The sequence below is a fragment of the Mercenaria mercenaria genome, chromosome 3, assembly GCF_021730395.1.
Source record: "Mercenaria mercenaria strain notata chromosome 3, MADL_Memer_1, whole genome shotgun sequence".
In the NCBI taxonomy this organism is placed as follows: Eukaryota; Metazoa; Mollusca; class Bivalvia; order Venerida; family Veneridae; genus Mercenaria; species Mercenaria mercenaria.
Genome location: NC_069363.1, coordinates 74,773,896 through 74,792,507, shown reverse-complemented (window position 1 = coordinate 74,792,507; position 18,612 = coordinate 74,773,896). Strand labels below are relative to the sequence as shown.

Genomic DNA, 18,612 nt, shown 5'->3' with positions numbered 1-18,612 from the left:
TTTGGTAAGCACCCCTTTTAACAGTTAATGGTTCTGTCCAGATTGAAAGATGGACAAGTTCATTAAAGAAATTCAGCAGGGTATTTTTTCTCGGTATTGGATTTGAGTAATCAGTGGTTTTTGCAGAAAGACATACATGTTGAGGCTTGTCGGGTATTGCCTAATGAGTATATGTAATTACACAGAAATTTTCTGAGGTTCATAACCTGTCCACTACCTTAATTACTGGCTGCTTGATTTATTGTTGGTCCAGAGTTAAATTATTTCATGTGATGAAATCATCAAGCAGGATTGCAGTAGGCGTAAGGCTCTACCCAAGTACATGTGTGATGCTAGATGGGGTAACTTGGGTTGTCTCCTATTAAGCCTCTTTTCCCTATAAAGCTGAAAGTATTTTTATGTACTTAGTAAACAGCAAAGAAAATCCTCCAACATTAGGGATTGACCAATCATTTACACTTTTTCTAGGTTAGAATATTGTAGATATCTTCACTTATTTCATGATGTGGTAAACAGCTGTCATACTGTGAAATGATTTAATTTTGTCAGTATGAAATTTTGTGATTTTGACTAAAATGGATAATATAAATCTGTTGATTTTATGTTTTAATGACAAAATGAATGGGATATTGCACAGGTTTATTTGTTTGGATTTAATGTCGTGGATTAAAGCAAGTGTAAAATCCAGATAAGTTAATACCCCATAAATATTAAATTATGGTTTCACAGTATTTGTGCTATGAACAATTTAGATTTATAGATATCTATCTTTTTTGCAGAAATGATGTTGAATATTTATGACTGCTTTGAATTTGCAAATCATCGTCTTCTCTAGTATATTAGCAGAATGAAAACAGTCACATTTATTTACTAATCTACAATTATATAGCTGATAAGGGTTATACATAGTTTTTATGCATAAGGGTTAACCCTTTGCCTGCTGGCGGCAGTAATTCTGCCTTTGTGACCAGTGCAGACCAAGATCAGCCTGCACATCCGTGCAGTCTGATCATGGTCTGCACTGTTCGCTATTCAGTCAGAAAATTTTCAGTAACCCCTTCGAATAATAAATGGTATTGCCCAAATTGAATGATGGACCAGTCCATTATAGAAATTAAGCAGGCTAAGGTTTAATGTGTAATAATTTTTCTTTCTGTTACAGCATAGTCAGCATATCATCCATAGAGACTTGAAAGCAGAGAACGTATTCTATGCTGGTCAGAGATTTGTTAAGGTCGGGGACTTTGGATTTAGTACAATCAGTATGCCTGACAGTCTCCTCAACACATTTTGTGGATCGCCACCTTACGCTGCTCCGGAACTCTTCAAGGATGAGAGTTACGTTGGAGTGTTTGTTGACATCTGGGCTATGGGAATCATGTTGTATTTCATGGTGACAGGAATAATGCCGTTTAGAGCTGACACGGTTGCAAAGTTGAAAAAATGCATATTAGACGGCAGTTACATTATTCCTTCGTACGTGTCAGACAGTTGTCAGTTCTTAATACGTAGTATTTTGAAAGCAGTGCCTCAGGATCGATTCACGATTCAGGAAATTATTAATTCAGAATGGCTAGAAGGTCAAGAGTTCCCTGTTCCGCTAGAGCCCTACAGTGTGTGCCCAAGTCTTTCTGGTGCTAACATAAGCGACGAGGAAAGAGACGCTCGGAAAGTGCTTCGTGATCTCGGCATCACTGAAGATCATTTTAGACAAAATCATAACCGAGACTCGCGTTCTAGTGTAACTGGAACGTATAGAATAGTGCTTCACAGAATACACAAAAGACGTTTAGGAATTACGGAAAATAGTTCATCAGACAATTTACAAGAAATGGCTCGCATGGCTCGGAACACCGAGAATAATCCGTCTGTTGGGACGAAACAGCAATCATCCAAATTTTGTGTTATATTGTGATCAATGCAAACATTGCCTGTGATAGTATTACTGTTAACTAGTTATTGTTGATGTTTAATTATTTTTAATCAAATGTTTAATTATATATATTTTTGAACAACAGAAAAAAAATTTGTGACTTTTACCTATGGATCGTTTAAAATAACACTGGTGTCATTTGTTTACAGATTTTTGTTTAATCGTTTGAAAATTATGAATTGTAAAATTTTCCTACCTTTTATGTCAGTGTTTTACTGGAGTAACCTGAGGGTACAACACATCCTTTTTATACGCCCGTTTGAAAAACGGGACGTATTATGGGAACGCCCCTGGCGGGCGGGCGGGCGGGTTGGCGGGCGGGCGGGCGGGCGGGCGGCGTCCACAGACCTTGTCCGGAGCATATCTTCTACATGCATGAAGGGATTTTGATGAAACTTGGCACAGTTGTTCACCATCATGAGACGGAGTGTCATGCGCAAGAACCAGGTCCCTAGGTCTAAGGTCAAGGTCACACTTGGAGGTCAAAGGTCAAATTCAAGAATGACTTTGTCCGGAGCATATCTTCTTCATGCATAGAGGGATTTTGATGAAAGTTGGCACAATTGTTCATCATCATGAGAAGGAGTGTCATGCGCAAGAACCAGGTCCCTAGGTCTAAGGTCAAGGTCACACTTAGAGGTCAAAGGATACAAGAATGAAAACTTTGTCCGGAGCATTTCTTCTTCATGCATAGAGGGATTTTGATATAACTTGGCACAAATGTTCACCACCATGAGGCGGAGTGTCATGCGCAAGAACCAGGTCTCTAGGTCTAAGGTCAAGGTCACACTTAGAGGTCAAAGGATACAAGAATGAAAACCTTGTCCGGAGCATTTCTTCTTCATGCATAGAGGGATTTTGATATAACTTGGCACAAATGTTCACCACCACAAGACGTAGTGTCATGCGCAAGAACCAGGTCCCTAGGTCTAAGGTCAAGGTCACACTTAGAGGCCAAAGGTCAGATACAAGAATGACTTTGTCCGAAGCATTTCTTCTTCATGCATGGAGGGATTTTGATGTAACTTGACACAATTATACACCATCATGAGACGAAGTGTCATGCGCAGTTCCCTTCTTTAGAATTACTTCCCTTTGTTGTTACTATAAATAGCTTATATTTTAACTTTTTCATTACTAGTCGTAGGGAAAAATCGAGACCACTTTTCTGTAGTACAACATGCATGCTACATCCAATTTTGAGGTGTATTTTGACCAGTCTCTACCTGGTAAAGATTTTTGTGTGGACTTACAATTTTTTTTGATTTTTTTTTTTTTTTTTTTTTTTTTTTTTTTTTTTTTTTTAAGATTAACTTCCCTTAGTTGTTACTATAAATAACTTATATTGTAACTTTTTTATAATTGACCGTAGGGAAAAATCAAGACCACTTTTCTGTGGTACAACATAGATGTTACTTTCCAATTTTAGGTGTATTTTAAGGTATCTCTACCTGGTAAGGAGTTTTTTTGTGGACTTAGAAAAACAAAACACTTAGTTATTACTAAACAACCACAAAATTAAAATTCCATTTGCAAATACAGGTGCTAGAGTAAAGAAATTTGCTGTGACGGGCGTATATTGTGACATTCTTGCACTCTTGTTACTGCTTTAATAATTTCAGGGTTCCCAACTTCTCACAGAACCTGGAAATTGGGCAAAAATGTTAGATTTTAAGAAGTCTGCCCCACAGTTGTTAAAGAGTTGTAAAAAATTGGAAGAATTTTTTTTTTTTCTGCAGAAAACTGTGGTAACCCTGTAACCTAAATCCTCTCTGACAATCAGTGTTAATTTTCAGTAAAGTAAATGCTACAGCTTTGAAACCTTGCACACTTGTTTGCATTTTGTTAAAATTATGGCCCTTTTTCAGTTTCTTGGTTAAAATTTTTGTTTAGGTCCACCTTTCCTTAAAAACTATGAAAGCTACAGCTTTAAAACTTTGCACACATGTTTATCATCATTAGGCGACTGTGTATGCCAAGAACCATAACTCTGATATGCATTTTATCAGTATTATGGCCCTTTTTGTACTTAGAAAATTTGAATTTCTTGGTTAAATTTTTTGTTTAGGTCCACCTTTTCTCAAACACTATAAGAGCTACAGCTTTGAAACTTTGCACACCTGTTTATCATCATTAGGTGACTATGTAGGCCAAGAACCATAACTCTAACCTGCATTTTGTCAGTATTATGACCCTTTTTTGTACTTAGAAATTCTGAACTATAACACTTTTCTTACATACTGACCAGCACTTGCAGACGAGCGATGGCACCAATAGACAGTGTTCTTGTTTTATTAATCAGTTTAATTTTTTTATGTGCTAGTGCTTATTTGACAATCATTTGAGGTTACCTAGAATGCATGTGTTCATGTTTTTTTTATTTTAATGCCAGCAACAACAAAAAATACAGAAACAAACAACATGATTTGACATTTTAGTTAAGTTGAAAGATTTGAAGCTAGCAAAATATTTAGTTCCAGTACTTCATGATGTAATTTTTAAAACTAGTACTGTGTAAGTAATATATTTTACATTGTGAAAATGTTTTTAATTTAGAGAAATTGTAAACAGTTTCACAATTTGAGAAATTGTGAACATTTTCACAGTGCAAATAATATTACAGTTTACAAAATCAAAGTCATTTTCACCATATTTACTAGTATACCATTAAATCAGAGCATTTTATGTCATGTTAAAATAATTTCTCAGACCTATAGACAAAACTGCTAAAGCATTTAAACTTAATACCCAGAAATTGATAATTATTACGTACTTATTTTTATACTTAACTAAGTTACACTGGAACTTTTGACATCAATATTTTTCTGTATTGGAGTTCAAATTTCATATCAGGTGTGTGATGTCGTGTGTGACGATCATTTTCATGTGTGTTTTCAGATAAAAAGTTCAGTAAAGACAGTACTTTGAGTTTTACTCGGGCTGAAGAACAAATCTGTATCATTTTTAGCTCATCTGATTTTTTGAAAAAAAATGATGAGTTATTGTCATCACTTGAGCGGTTGTCGGCGTCGGCGTCGGCGTCGGCGTCGGCGTCGGCGTCTGCGTCGGCGTTGCCTGGTTAAGTTTTATGTTTAGGTCAGCTTTTCTCCTAAACTATCAAAGCTATTGCTTTGAAACTTGGAATACTTGTTCACCATCATAAGCTGACCCTGTATAGCAAGAAACATAACTCCATCTTGCTTTTTGCAAGATTTATGGCCCCTTTTGTACTTAGAAAATATCAGATTTCTTGGTTAAGTTTTATGTTTAGGTCAACTTTTCTCCTAAACTATCAAAGCTATTGCTTTGAAACTTGGAATACTTGTTCACCATCATAAGCAGACCCTGTACATCAAGAAACATAACTCCATCTTGCTTTTTGCAAGATTTATTGCCCCTTTTGGACTTAGAAAATCAGTTTTCTTGGTTAAGTTTTATGTTTAGGTCAGCTTTTATCCTAAACTATCAAAGCTATTGCTTTAAAACTTGCAACACTTGTTCACCATCATAAGTTGACCCTGTACAGCAAGAAACATAACTCCATCCTGCTTTTTGCAAGATTTATAGCCCCTTTTGGACTTAGAAAATATCAGATTTCTTGGTTAAGTTTTATGTTTAGGTCAACTTTTTCTCTTAAACTATCAAAGCTATTGCTTTGAAACTTGCAACACTTGTTGACCATCATAAGCTGACCCTGTACAGCAAGCAACATAACTCCATCCTGCTTTTTGCAATAATTATTGCCCCTTTTGGACTTAGAAAATCATTTTCTTGGTTGAGTATTATGTTTAAGTCAACTTTTCTCATAAACTATCAAAGCTATTGCTTTAAAACTTGCAACAGTTTTTCACCATCATAAGTGGACACTGAACATCGAGAAACATAACTCTATCCTGCTTTTTGCAAGAATGATGGCCCTTTTTAGACTTAGAAAATCATGGGTAGGACAATATTTCTATTACACAAAAAAAATCAGATGAGCGTCAGCACCCGCAAGGCGGTGCTCTTGTTATGAGATGCATATGTAATAAAAGGTTTTCTAGCTTTGCAATGAGAGATATACACTAATTTGTATGGAATGATATTACACTCCTAAATTTGCGGCGCAGTAGTACTGCTCCAAAACTTATGCATGTTTCTCAACACAAAACTTAGTACCTTGTATTATATAGTAAGTGTTAGCATCATGTTTGGTAATAGGTAGTGATGTTCCGATTGTCGCCGATGTTCGATTAATCATCGCCAAAGTTTCAAAGTCGGCGACATCAATTCTGACCAAAAAGAATCAATTCTAGTCGCTGATTTTGTTAAAAAATTAAAATCCCGCTTTCAGGACTTTTTCAGATACTGCTCGCTGTTTAGCTTAAATACTTTTGCTCTTTTATAATCTTTGGGTTAGTATTTCAAAATATCTGCTCTTTAAATTGGAGAACGCTGTCAGGCCAGCTGTCACGATCGTAAAAATAATAAAAAAATTGTTGCCCTGGCAGTAAAAAATCAGACGCCTTGAAATATTTTGTTAAATATTTTATAAATGTTCTTACCTTTGAACAGCCGGTTATGCTGTCGGTTGATTAACTTTAAGGGCTATATGTCGACATTTTAGAAGAATTTGAAAAACAAATCATTGAGTTAAGGACTGCCTTTATAGTGAAATAAAAAAACCAATCAAGACAAAAAATTTTGAATCAAGATCTAACCAGCAGATAGGTTAACATTCGGTTAAAGATTCGAACAACTGGGCCATAATTGCCCAACAGTTGCTAAAGGCTGTACAGTACAGCAGCTGTGTCATAGAATTCTTCATAAAAAGTAAAAAAAGTAGTCATACAATGATCTGAAAGTCTTGAGAAAGGTTTGCTGTTACTACCATATTGCCACAAAAGTCTGTAATAATCTTTCGGTTTCGATTCTTTCGATTAATCGAATCGGAGAGAGATCAGAATCGGACCGATTAATCGATTCTGCTTCAGCTGTCCGATTCTCATCACTAGTAATAGGCCACAACAGGTGTAATTCCCTTATAAAAAATATATGTGATATATGAACAGATCCTTTGACAAGTACAACTTGATTATCCTTACCTGTAAACTTTTTGTTTATCATTTTTATAAAAATTTCCATACTCAAAAAGTCTGTTTTCTACAAATATTAGTTTACAATATTTGAAATTATGAAAGTGAATGGTGAACTGTTAATTTGCTAATTTACAATATTAAAAAACGTTCATTTAAGCAACACTGCTTTGTATTATGTATCCAGTATTTCATAACAATACCATTGACAACAATGAGTTATATTTACAAATACAACATTCCGGTAGAATCATGCTGAATGATGGCATATTGAGATTTTTATGGTCTTCAGTTGTTGACTTTGCATAATATTGCTTTTGTTTTTACATATACCTGTTTGCTATGGTAGATATTTTTGTTTTATGCATTTTGCTGCCAGTCTACTACAGGAATAATCATTTATACAGTCCATAAAAGACGTCTTGGTTGTTAGATTTGTATTTTGCAACTGTTGTCTTTGAGGGTTTTAGCATATTTATGTAGTTAGATATTCACTGAAGGAGTTTTTGTACTACTGCCCTTCTGATGGTTAAATTCAAAAGTGAAAACTAAAGGTTTTTTGTTCATTTAGAGAAGTGATAGCTTTTGTGATGGATTTTGCAGATAAATTTTCGAAAATAATGGGTTTCATGTTGTTCAAGGACATATAATGAAGTCTTACAGTTGGTTCATTTCAAAACAACCAGTCAGATACTTTAGTTTCAAAGATAAAGTGTATCTACCATGCTCTTGTGTTGGGTGTAAAGAAATCACAACTTGGTTGAGAATTTGCCCAAAATTGAGATTCTTCCAAGCTTAAGACATATCTTAAACTTAAACTTACGATGGGATTCCTTTATAATCGCGTCTTCACTTGTGTGGTGGATTTATTTTATCACTGATTGTTTACTTAATTACCCTTTAATTATTGGAAACATAACATGCTATTACAGTGGCATACATAAAGGACAGCATAATTTTAACAATACCAATATAAAACAATGACATACAATATAATACAACTGTTAGATCATACAACATTGACATCATATAACAATGACATTAAACAACATTGACATCATACAAAACAATGGTTACATTTTATAACAAGGACATCATACAATAATGACATCATATGACAATGACATCATACAACAATGACATTATATAACAATGACATCATACAACAATGGCATCATATAACAATGACATCATACAACAATGACAACCAACAGTGACATCATATAACAATGACATCATACAACGATGACATCATATAACAATGACATCATACAACAATGACAACCAACAGTGACATCATATAACAATGACATCATACAACGATGACATCATATAACATTGACATCATACAACAATGACAACCAACAGTGACATCATATAACAATGACATCATACAACAATGACATAATATAACAATGACATCATACAACAATGACAACCAGCAGTGACATCATATAACAATGACATCATACAACAGTGACATCATATAACAATGACATCATACAACAATGGCATCATATAACAATGACATCATACAACAATGACAACCAACAGTGACATCATATAACAATGACATCATACAACAATGACATCATATAACAATGACATCATACAACAATGACAACCAGCAGTGACATCATATAACAATGACATCATACAACAATGACATCATATAACAATGACAACCAACAGTGACATCATACAACAATGACATCATACAACAATGACATTATATAACAATGACATCATACAACAATGACATACAACAGTGGCAACATTTAACAGTGACATCATCAAATGTAAATGGCTGATTTCTCATATACTATGACTATCTGACACTATCTTATGCCATAGATTAAGGGTCAGAGCTAATAGATATAGTAGAAATAATGTGTAAATAATACAGTCAGACTAAAAAAAGACATAGTTTGATAAAAGAATTTTGTTATTAATGTGAAACAAGATTATCTTACATTATTTTATGTCCCCAAAAATGTTTTGGGAGGCACTTAGAGTTGCACTTGTCTGTTCGTGTTATCTCGTAAAGAAATTGACCCAGAGTCATCAGACCTCATAGGATTGCTATTCAGTATGTGAATTTGTGCACCAGGGGTTTTGAATAGGATCTCACAAAGCCAGATGAGAGTTATGGCCCTTGAGTTAATCAAAAATATGCATAAAAAGGGCCTAAGTTTATGTTGCATATATCTAAAAAGTATTTGACTCAGTGCTATGAAACATAACAGGATTATTATTCAGCATGTGACTTTGTGCACAGGTGGTTTTGTTAGACATATCACTTAGCCAGACCAGAGTTATGGCCCTTGACTTAGTAAAGAATATGCATAAAAAGGCATAAAAGTTGTGTCGCACATATCTCAAAAAGTATTTGACCGAGGGTCGTGAAACGTCATAGGAATATTGAAGAGCATGTAAAATTATGCACCTTGGATTTTGTTCAAGATTTCTTTTGGTCAAACCAGAGTTATGGCCCTTGATTTTCAAAAATATGCGTAAAGGGTTTACAAGTTTGTGTTGCATATATCTAAAAAAGTATTTGACTTTGAGTCATAAAACATTAGCGGATTGTTATATAGCATGTGAAGTGCCTGGTGTTCTGTTTGTGATTTCTTTCAGCCAGACTGGAGTTATGGTCCTTGACTTAGTGAAAAAATACACAGTGCTTGAAAGTTAGTGTTGCATATATCTTAGAAATATTTCACCTGGAGTTATGAAATCATGTTGGAATATAATCCAGCATGTGAATTAGTGCAACTATGTTTTTTTATATTTCACTTTTCAAGACCAGAGTTATTGCCCTTGATTTTAAGGTTTTGCCCTATGTACCTCAAAATGTATTTGACCTACAGTCATAAAACATTGGGTGATTGGTTTACAGCATGTGAGGTTGTGTTCTCTTTTGGATACAACTCAGCTAAGCCAGAGATATGGTCCTCGACTTAGTGAAAAATACACATGAAGTGCTTAAATTTTTTTCAAACCACTTAAAAGATTTCACCTATAGTCATGAAATCATGTACAGTGACTTGAGTAGGGGGTACCTGTATCCTATGGACATACATCTGGTTTTCATGGGAAAACGCTTGTCATGTGTGTGAGAAAACTCTTTCTATGGATCTACCTCCTCCATTCATTGAACATCTCACTTAAAAAAAAATGTCCACAGAATTGAAATGGTGAAAATTGTAGATATGTTTTTATTGCTGTTTTATCAAAACATTTTTAGACATATGATATAACTGTTTTGTTACATCTGTAAGTTATGTATGTATAAAAATTTCTGTTTTGCAGACTGCATCTTTCTGTCATAAATTGTTTCTTTTCAAAATTACGACATTATACCAGATAATTTTTGTCTTCAATTTAAATTTTATGCAGCAGTATGAAGTTAACATTATATGTTGATTGGAACTTTTTCCGGTGAAAAAATTGTCCAGTGGCTGAATTCAAACTTATTTTCTAATCAGTATATATACATGTATCTTCTTTTTTTAAATGAAATTTAAATACATTCTCCATTGATTAAGTCTTTATACCTCTATTATTTTAATTATAAAACTGCATATGTTTACATAATTCAGATATGTAGCGTAAAAAGTTTTGAGCCACTTGGTTCTAATGTGAACGTGTTAAAAATGAAATAGCTTCAGATATTTTTTTTCAAAAGAGTAATCATTCCTTTATAACAGTGATCTCATTTTTTACATGCTTTGTTGTTCCTGATTCACTATTTAAGTCTTTAATCATGAACTGAATATATATAATCTCAAGTTTAATACTATTTTTTAAATGCAAAGTTTATTTTGAAATGATGAATGATCCTATTTTGATTTTATATTCTTTTAAATTTTGATGATGAGTTCTTAATGTGAGGAAATAGTGTTTGCAAAATTTCAAGCTTAAGATGCAAGTTGGTATTCTTTAATGCCTTTATTATGTCTCCCACCACACAGTGGTGTGGGAGACATATTGATTTACTCCAGTCTGTGTGTCTGTCTGTCACAAAGCTTGTCCGCATTCTAAGTCGAACATATCTCATCGGATCATCACCAAACTTGAACAAAGTGTGTTTGACCATAAGACCTCTGCCAAGTTTGATAACTAGCCAAATCCGACCAGGCACTTTTGAATTATGGCCCTTGAATTACTGATTGGATCCATTCGTCTAGACCATCCAGAGAAACTAGTCATTTTTCATTGGGCAGCACTGTCACAAAGCTTGTCTGCACTCAAAGTCAAACATTTCTCATCGGATCTTCACCAATTTTGAACAAAATGTGTTTGACCATAAGACCTCGGCGAGGTTCGATAACTAGCCAAATCCAGGCACTTTTGAATTATGGCCCTTGAATTTCTGATTGGATCCATTTGTCTAGACCATCCAGAGAAACTAGTCATTTTTCATTGGGCATTTGTGGGAGACATGCGCTTTTCTCAAAAGCATCTCTAGTTATAATTTTGTTTTTCTCCTGCTTATGAACAAATTTACATGAGGTTGTATCTGTCAAGAAGGTAGATCAAGTTATGAGGTATATTTTTTATATTAAGGTTTTATATGATGTGATTTTTATTTTCCCACAGTTTTGTAATTTAAAGTAATTGTTGTTATTATTAGTATTACTGAAAACACAATTTTTATGTTACAGGTTGGAAAAAAGTACTTCAGACATGAATAAAATAAAAGGAAAATTTACCAACATTTGTGTTGTTCATGTTATATGCCAATTCAGAAATGGTGAAAACTAGTGAAGGGTAAAGATTGTGCTGGGGAAATGTCAACCAGACATTGATCAAGAGTGGCAGACTGTCACAGTATACGTCCATCACAGTAAAATACTTTTAACTTTTAAAATACACTAACTTATCTAGTAGAGTGCATGTTGGCTATCTCAATTTCAACTAATTCAAAAGCCACCAAGGGCAGTAACTCCAAAACAACAAAAATTTTACATATCAAATTTGGCTAAGGTAGTATGCTCATAAACATTCTGGCTAAATTTGTTTGAAATTGAATAAGAACTTAGTTTTCGCAATTTTAAGTAATCAAAGGGCAGTAATTCGAGAAAGATTTGGGAGGATCCAGGTGGTCATCGAATTTTTTCGAGATATTTTACCCATAAACATAATTATGACCAAGTTTGATGAACATTAGAGAATACTAACAATTCTCACAAATTTCAGTAATTCGATGGTCTTAACTCAAGTGGAACTTGGCCGAGATAGTATGTCTATAAACATTGTGACCAAGTTTGGTGAACATTGGATAAGAACTTCTAAAGTAAGAGGGCGGACAAATTTAGTGGACGGCCCTCATTTGCCCATCAGAAGTTATCAGATAACTTCTAAAAATGGCTTATTCGTTAAATTGTACATGTATGCCATTGGTATGCTTTCCTTCCAAAAAGAAGGTGAATATTGTTTTCCCCCTATTAGCTGGTTGGTCTGTCTCATGATGCTTGTCTATGGTTTGTATACAGCCATTAATGTTTTGTGGATCATTAGGTTAAAAGGTTCAAATCATAAGTCATAGTGACATTGAGACTTAAAATGTTTTCCGATCAGTAAATGGAGAATGTCTTGGCTTAGGATTCTGTAACAAGCTCTGTTAAAACTCCCTAGTCACCAAACCTACTGTATTAACCAAGTTAGACTACCCTTGGTTGAATTTAATGTAAATTATATTCCATTTTCGATTTACAAAATTTAGTTAAAATTTTGCGATCAACTAGAATCAGCTGTATCTCTGAAACAACCATATGCCGCGTGAAACTTAAAAAAAAGACTCCCTAGTGGTCAAATCTGACGAACTCACCAAATAAGATAACTCTTGGTTGAATTTAATGTAAATAATGGCTCTTCAGTGGCATAAAGTCTGGTTAAAGTTTTGCGAGCAACTGTTAAGCTTTTCTGCTTATAAAACCTACTTATATTACCAAGCCAAATAACCAATTATTGGCCATTTTTAATTAGAAAATTTGGTTAAAGTCCTGCCCGAGACATCCTACCCATCAAATATACACATACAACCAAGTTATAAGAGAACTCTTGGTTTAACTCAGTTAAAACTCAAATTGTGGCCCTTTTTGACGACAAAAAGTTGGTTAAAGTTTTGCTAATAAGATGTTATCAATACCATAACAGAATTTCAGTTAAGAAATAATGCACAGAAAAATCTTATTTTAACGTTATCCATACACGAAAAAGAGGTTATATGTACGCAGAACAATTTCACGTGGGCGTCTGGGGCGTAGCCCGAGTGAATTATTATGTTGACATATAACGATTGAGTAATTTTAGTACAAAACGATTTTGCTGTACATGATTGCGATTCTAATATGCCCTTTACCTAAAACGGAAGCTGAAATATAGTAGCGCTCTTTTTTTCGTCGATGTCAACACCCGTTAATTAACGTGACGCCATTTTAGCATATTAAAGATCAGAAACAAGCATATTAGAATTTGTAATATTGCAATTTGTTTTGCGTAGGTCTTTCCTATGATGATAGGTATAGCCCTTGTTCAACTTAGAAAGTGACCAATGGTCGAGCATGCTAACTTATGGACAGTTCTTGTTGTTCATATGATCATAATATATCTAGTTAGGCATACACCCTGATTTTCCATTTATTTACAACATCGTAAACAGAAAAGATAAATCTGCAATTCATTTTTTGGTTCAGAACAGCCAATATAGAAAGCAAGTTTATTAATAGACATACATGACATTTAACATAAATAATGTCGCAAGAGAATCATAGCAACGTACATATTGTCAAGCAGTTCTCTGAAGTGTTTGATAATTTAACGGAAATGTGATCTGAAGAGTGTGGTAATAACTTTTAAAATTAGCAAAATTACGACAATTTGTCATGCACACAACTCTCTTTTGTTTTCCGTAATACACATGTACATAGCAAAGGTAGATTTTGTGCAAAAAACACTCCATTTCGAGCCTGTGTACACCTAAATGCCAGATTTTATGCCTTTATATCCATGTTGCTGTACGTGAGTAAGTCCGTCCGTCCGTCCATCTTGTCCGGTTTAGAGCTTTGTCAGGAACGGTATATTTCTAAATTGCTCGTAACAACTGTTTCACAAAACAAGACAGCGTGTCCCTTGCAAGGTTAGGATCAAGTCCCCTAGCTTAGAGGTCTAATATTTTAAGTTTTATTTCTTAGTCCTGGCTAATTTTCAATATGTATGCGTGGTCACTGAGCCGCTGAGAAGGATGAAACCGATGTCCGCGCAATAACTAGGGTATTTTTTCTCAGAACTAACCCGAGGTTACACAAACGCGTATCTCATAAATCTAGGTCAAGTTCGATAACAAGCAAGTCTAGACTTGTATCTCTAGAGGTACGACCCTTGAATCGGCCAGAATTGACAATGACCACTCCATAACTAGAGTATTTTCCCGGAAGTAAAGAAACTTTCAAAGTGTCTAAAATATATCTACCTAGGATAAGTCAAATAAACAGCCAATTCAAACCATGGCAGTATCTTATGAGCTGTGGTCCTTGAATCGGTTAAAAAACCCGCATCTTTGTGAACTGATATATATTCAAATAAATGGCAAAACATTGTCGATAACAAGACAATGTATCGCATGCAAGACCCAAGCATCTAGCTAAAAGGCCATGGTCACTGAGGTCAAAGATGTTATGTCATTTTTCTTGTCCGGTCTTTAATTTTGTATGGGTATAGAGGGTAAATTACACCTTTAGCCTGTTGGCGGAAAGTGATTGTGCCTTTGCTACCAGTGCAGACCAAAGATCAGACTGATCTTGGCTATTAAGTCAGTAAGTCCAGTGAACACCATTTTGAATAATAAATGGTATTGCTCAAATTGAATGTTGGACCAGTCCATTTTAGAAATTTAGCACACTAAATGTTAACTTGACATTCACCATAACAAGACGGTGTGTCTTTAAATACATAAGCCAAACAGTCATCATAATTATTAGGAAAACATTTTACGTGCAAAACTCAAATTCAAAGATCATGGTCACACTGAAGATTCATACCTCGTGTTCAAGTCAAGATCACATTTAAATGTCCTTTTTGTCGGTCTGTAACCTGTGTATGCACGAGAGGGCTTTCTATTTATTTAGCACATACATTCGCCATCACAACACGATTTGTTGTGTTCAAAACTAACATTCTACCTTAAAGGTCATAGTATATATAAAGTGAACAAATAGATAAAGTCATTATTCTTGTCTTGTCTATACTTCTAGTTTCAAATAACTAAGCATAAAATATTCGCCCTAATAAGACACTGTTTCATGTGCACAACTAAAATTCCTGGCTAAATGTCAAGGTCAAACTCAGCTAAGGTATTTAAAGCTATTTTCTTGTCCTGTCGTTCAACTGACATTAAAATAACTTTATTCACGTACATTTATGTAACACGGCCGTTAAGTAGCAAGAATAAGAATCCCAAAATCTCACTTAGAGTTTAGTCTTAAATATTCTAATGTTAAAATGCAGTTACTCACAAGACATGGATTTGCCTTTACCTCGCCGGACGATCGACCTCATCACCTCACTGTAGTCTGTATCTCTACCCACATCAGACCTTAGGATGCCAGACACAGCGCATTATGCATATATATGTACGTGACTTTCTGACATGTGACTCATACTTTCCTTTTTATCGACGCTTCTCCATTTACTATAAATGACAACAATTGCAGGAATTTCTAGAGTATCTATGGCAACGATCATGACGCTTTGTGCAATAATTGTCTTGGAAAACAGTGACAGCACACGTGAAGCTAATCAAGTACAAAACAGGAAGCCAGTGTAGACCAGTTTTAAAGTGATATTTAAGTGTCTAGTTAATCCCCCGCCGTGGCGGAGGGATTATAGGAATGGTCTGCGTCCGTCCGTCCTTCCGTCCTTCCGTCTTTCCGTCCTTCCGTCCGTAACAAAATCGTGTCCGGTCCATATCTCCTAAACCCCTTGAAGGATTTTCATGAAACTTGGGTCAAATGATCACCTCATCAAGACGATGTGCAGAACCCATGAGTCAGCCTTTGTCGGTTCAAGGTCAAGGTCACAACTCAAGGTCAAAGGTTTGAGCCTGCCATTTTGTGTCCGCTCTGTATCTCCTAAACCCTTGAAGGAATTTATAAAACTTGGGTCAAATGATCACCTCATCAAGACGATGTGCAGAACCCATGAGTCAGCCATGCCGGCTCAAGGTCAAGGTCACAACTTAGGGTCAAAGGTTTTGAGCCTTCCATTTGTGTCCGCTCTAATATCTTTAAATCCTTGGAGGATTTTCATGAAACTTGGGTCAAATGATCACCTCATCAAGACGATGTGCAGAATCCATGGGTCAGCCTTGTCGGCTCAAGGTCAAGGTCACAACTCGAGGTCAAAGGTTTGAACCTTCCATTTTGTGTCCGCTCTATATCTCCTAAACCCCTTGAAGGAATTTTATAAAACTTGGGTCAAAGGATCACCTTATCAAGACGATGTGCAGAACCCATGAGTCAGCCATGCCGGCTCAAGGTCAAGGTCACAACTTAGGGTCAAAGATTTGAGCCTTCCATTTCGTGTCCGCTCTATATCTCCTAAACCCCTTGAAGGAATTTTATAAAACTTGGGTAAAATGATTACCTCATCAAAAGGATGTGCAGAAATTATGAGTCAACCATGCCAGCTCAAGATCAAGGTCACAACTAATGGTCGAAGGTTTGAGCCTTCCATTTTGTGTCCACTCTGTATCTCCTAAACCTCTTGAAGGATTTTCATCAAACTTGAGTCAAATGATCACCTCATCAAGAACTCATGAGTCAGCCATGTCAACTCAAGGTCAAGGTCACAACTGAAGGTCAAAGGTTTCAGCTCTGTATCTCCTAAACCCCTTGAAGGATTTTCATGAAACTTGGTCAAATGATCACCTCATCAAGACGTTGTGCAGAATTCATGAGTCAGCCATGTCAGTTCAAGGTCAAGGTCACAGCTAAAATCAAAGGTTTAACCTTTCACTATTCATAGCAGCGGCGGGGGATCTAGTTGTCTTTCAGACTGCCTTGTTATTTTATAACATCGTCCTTACAATTTTACATGTTTCTGTAAGAAATGGACAATGATAAAATTCCACGCCCTCTTGAGTCTTGACACTAAAACATTTCTTTGATAAAAGAAAAATCCCAACAAAGTTTATTCTAAAAAGGAATGACATTGTCAACGTTGAAAGAAAAAAAAAATGATCAAAAACAAAGAAAACTTCTGTGCAGTACACACCACAAGGTTGTGATATATACTTTTATACTAAGTTTAAATAAAAATGAAGAGTACTACAGTATTAGTTGGGAAAAGAAAGTGCTAAATTTTGTTACCCATTTTACCACTCCTGATCCATACATAGAAGATAGGATAATTGATTCTGCGTAGTTCACTCCACGAGGCATTATGGTATGTACCCGGAGTTTAAACTATGATAACCCCGAGACAAGAAAAGATATCCGGGTACGGACAGACGGACTGACATACAGAACGGTATCTGTTAGGCTTTTCCATCACAATTAAAAGTCTTGATGAAATAATACTGTGGACTGAAATAGTTGAACTTGTAAAAGAATCACATCTAGTTTTGAAATGCAAAAATCAATGAACTTACCCTTAAATTGAATGTCACAATGTGTTTAATAAACTGGTCTAAGGGAGGCAACTTTTACGAGCTTTAAAGAGCTTCACGTACAGATTAACAATACATATTTTGAAAACTGATAATATTGAAAAAAATCTATGGAGTATACAAATCCCAGAAATATTGATAAAGGAGAATATTTTTTTTTGTGTGTGTGTGTTAAAGATACAAACTTATATACTCAAGTTTATGACACATATTTGCTATTTTATAAAATTTCGCCCAAAACTGTTTCAATAATAAACATTCAATGAAAACATTCGCCAAGGGTTCCTGCGACAAAAGTTGGGGTCCATTTTGCACCTTGCAAACATCACGTGATCAGAGCATGCATAGCCTTTTGTGGCTGCGTTGATGACAATGTCATTTGTTTTAAAGTTAAGCCAATGCATATGGTGTAAATCATAATTAAGATACAGGACAAACATCTTACCAACCATCCAGTGTCATGTAAAATTTACAAACCACAGCTATGTGTAGTTCACTTTGAGTCACATTTTTACATCGCAAGGAACAAAGGACAATCTTTGAAAATCTTGCGGCTAAAATCTTGTCAGTATTGAAGATTAAGAAGTTAACTGGAAGTGAACAGAAAGAAAAATGTTATCATCAACTATTCAAATTCACATTTTGATCATTCCTTTTTACATTTCTTTATTCAAATGGCTCAGTGAATTAATAAAAAAAAAAAAAAACGAAAAAAAAAAAAAAAAAAAAATAACACTGAGAATATCATCATTTTAAACCCATAACATAAAATTGAAATTTAGCCGTTTTTACAGAGATTTTAGTCGTAATATTTATTTACGTAACTTTGCTATTTTGTGAAATGATAAAATCAACCTATAGTTACATTTTAAGGAATTCATTTGTCCTGTTATAAACTTGAAATTTATTGCATTGTGATGACATACAAGATT

At 34.9% G+C, this 18,612-nt stretch overlaps 1 protein-coding gene across 2 annotated transcripts in view; it reads left to right on the top strand.

Annotated features, from left to right (window-relative positions):
* Positions 1 to 2,124, top strand: part of LOC123524383 (serine/threonine-protein kinase NIM1-like) — a 34,849-nt gene extending 32,725 nt beyond the window's left edge. For both annotated transcript variants that reach the window (XM_045302530.2, XM_045302531.2), the window contains exon 5: positions 1,163 to 2,124. In XM_045302530.2, the coding sequence (XP_045158465.1) occupies positions 1,163 to 1,915 (753 nt within the window). In that variant the 3' untranslated portion in view covers positions 1,916 to 2,124. The remainder of the gene's footprint in view (positions 1 to 1,162) is intronic.
* The last annotated feature ends 16,488 nt before the right edge of the window (positions 2,125 to 18,612 follow it).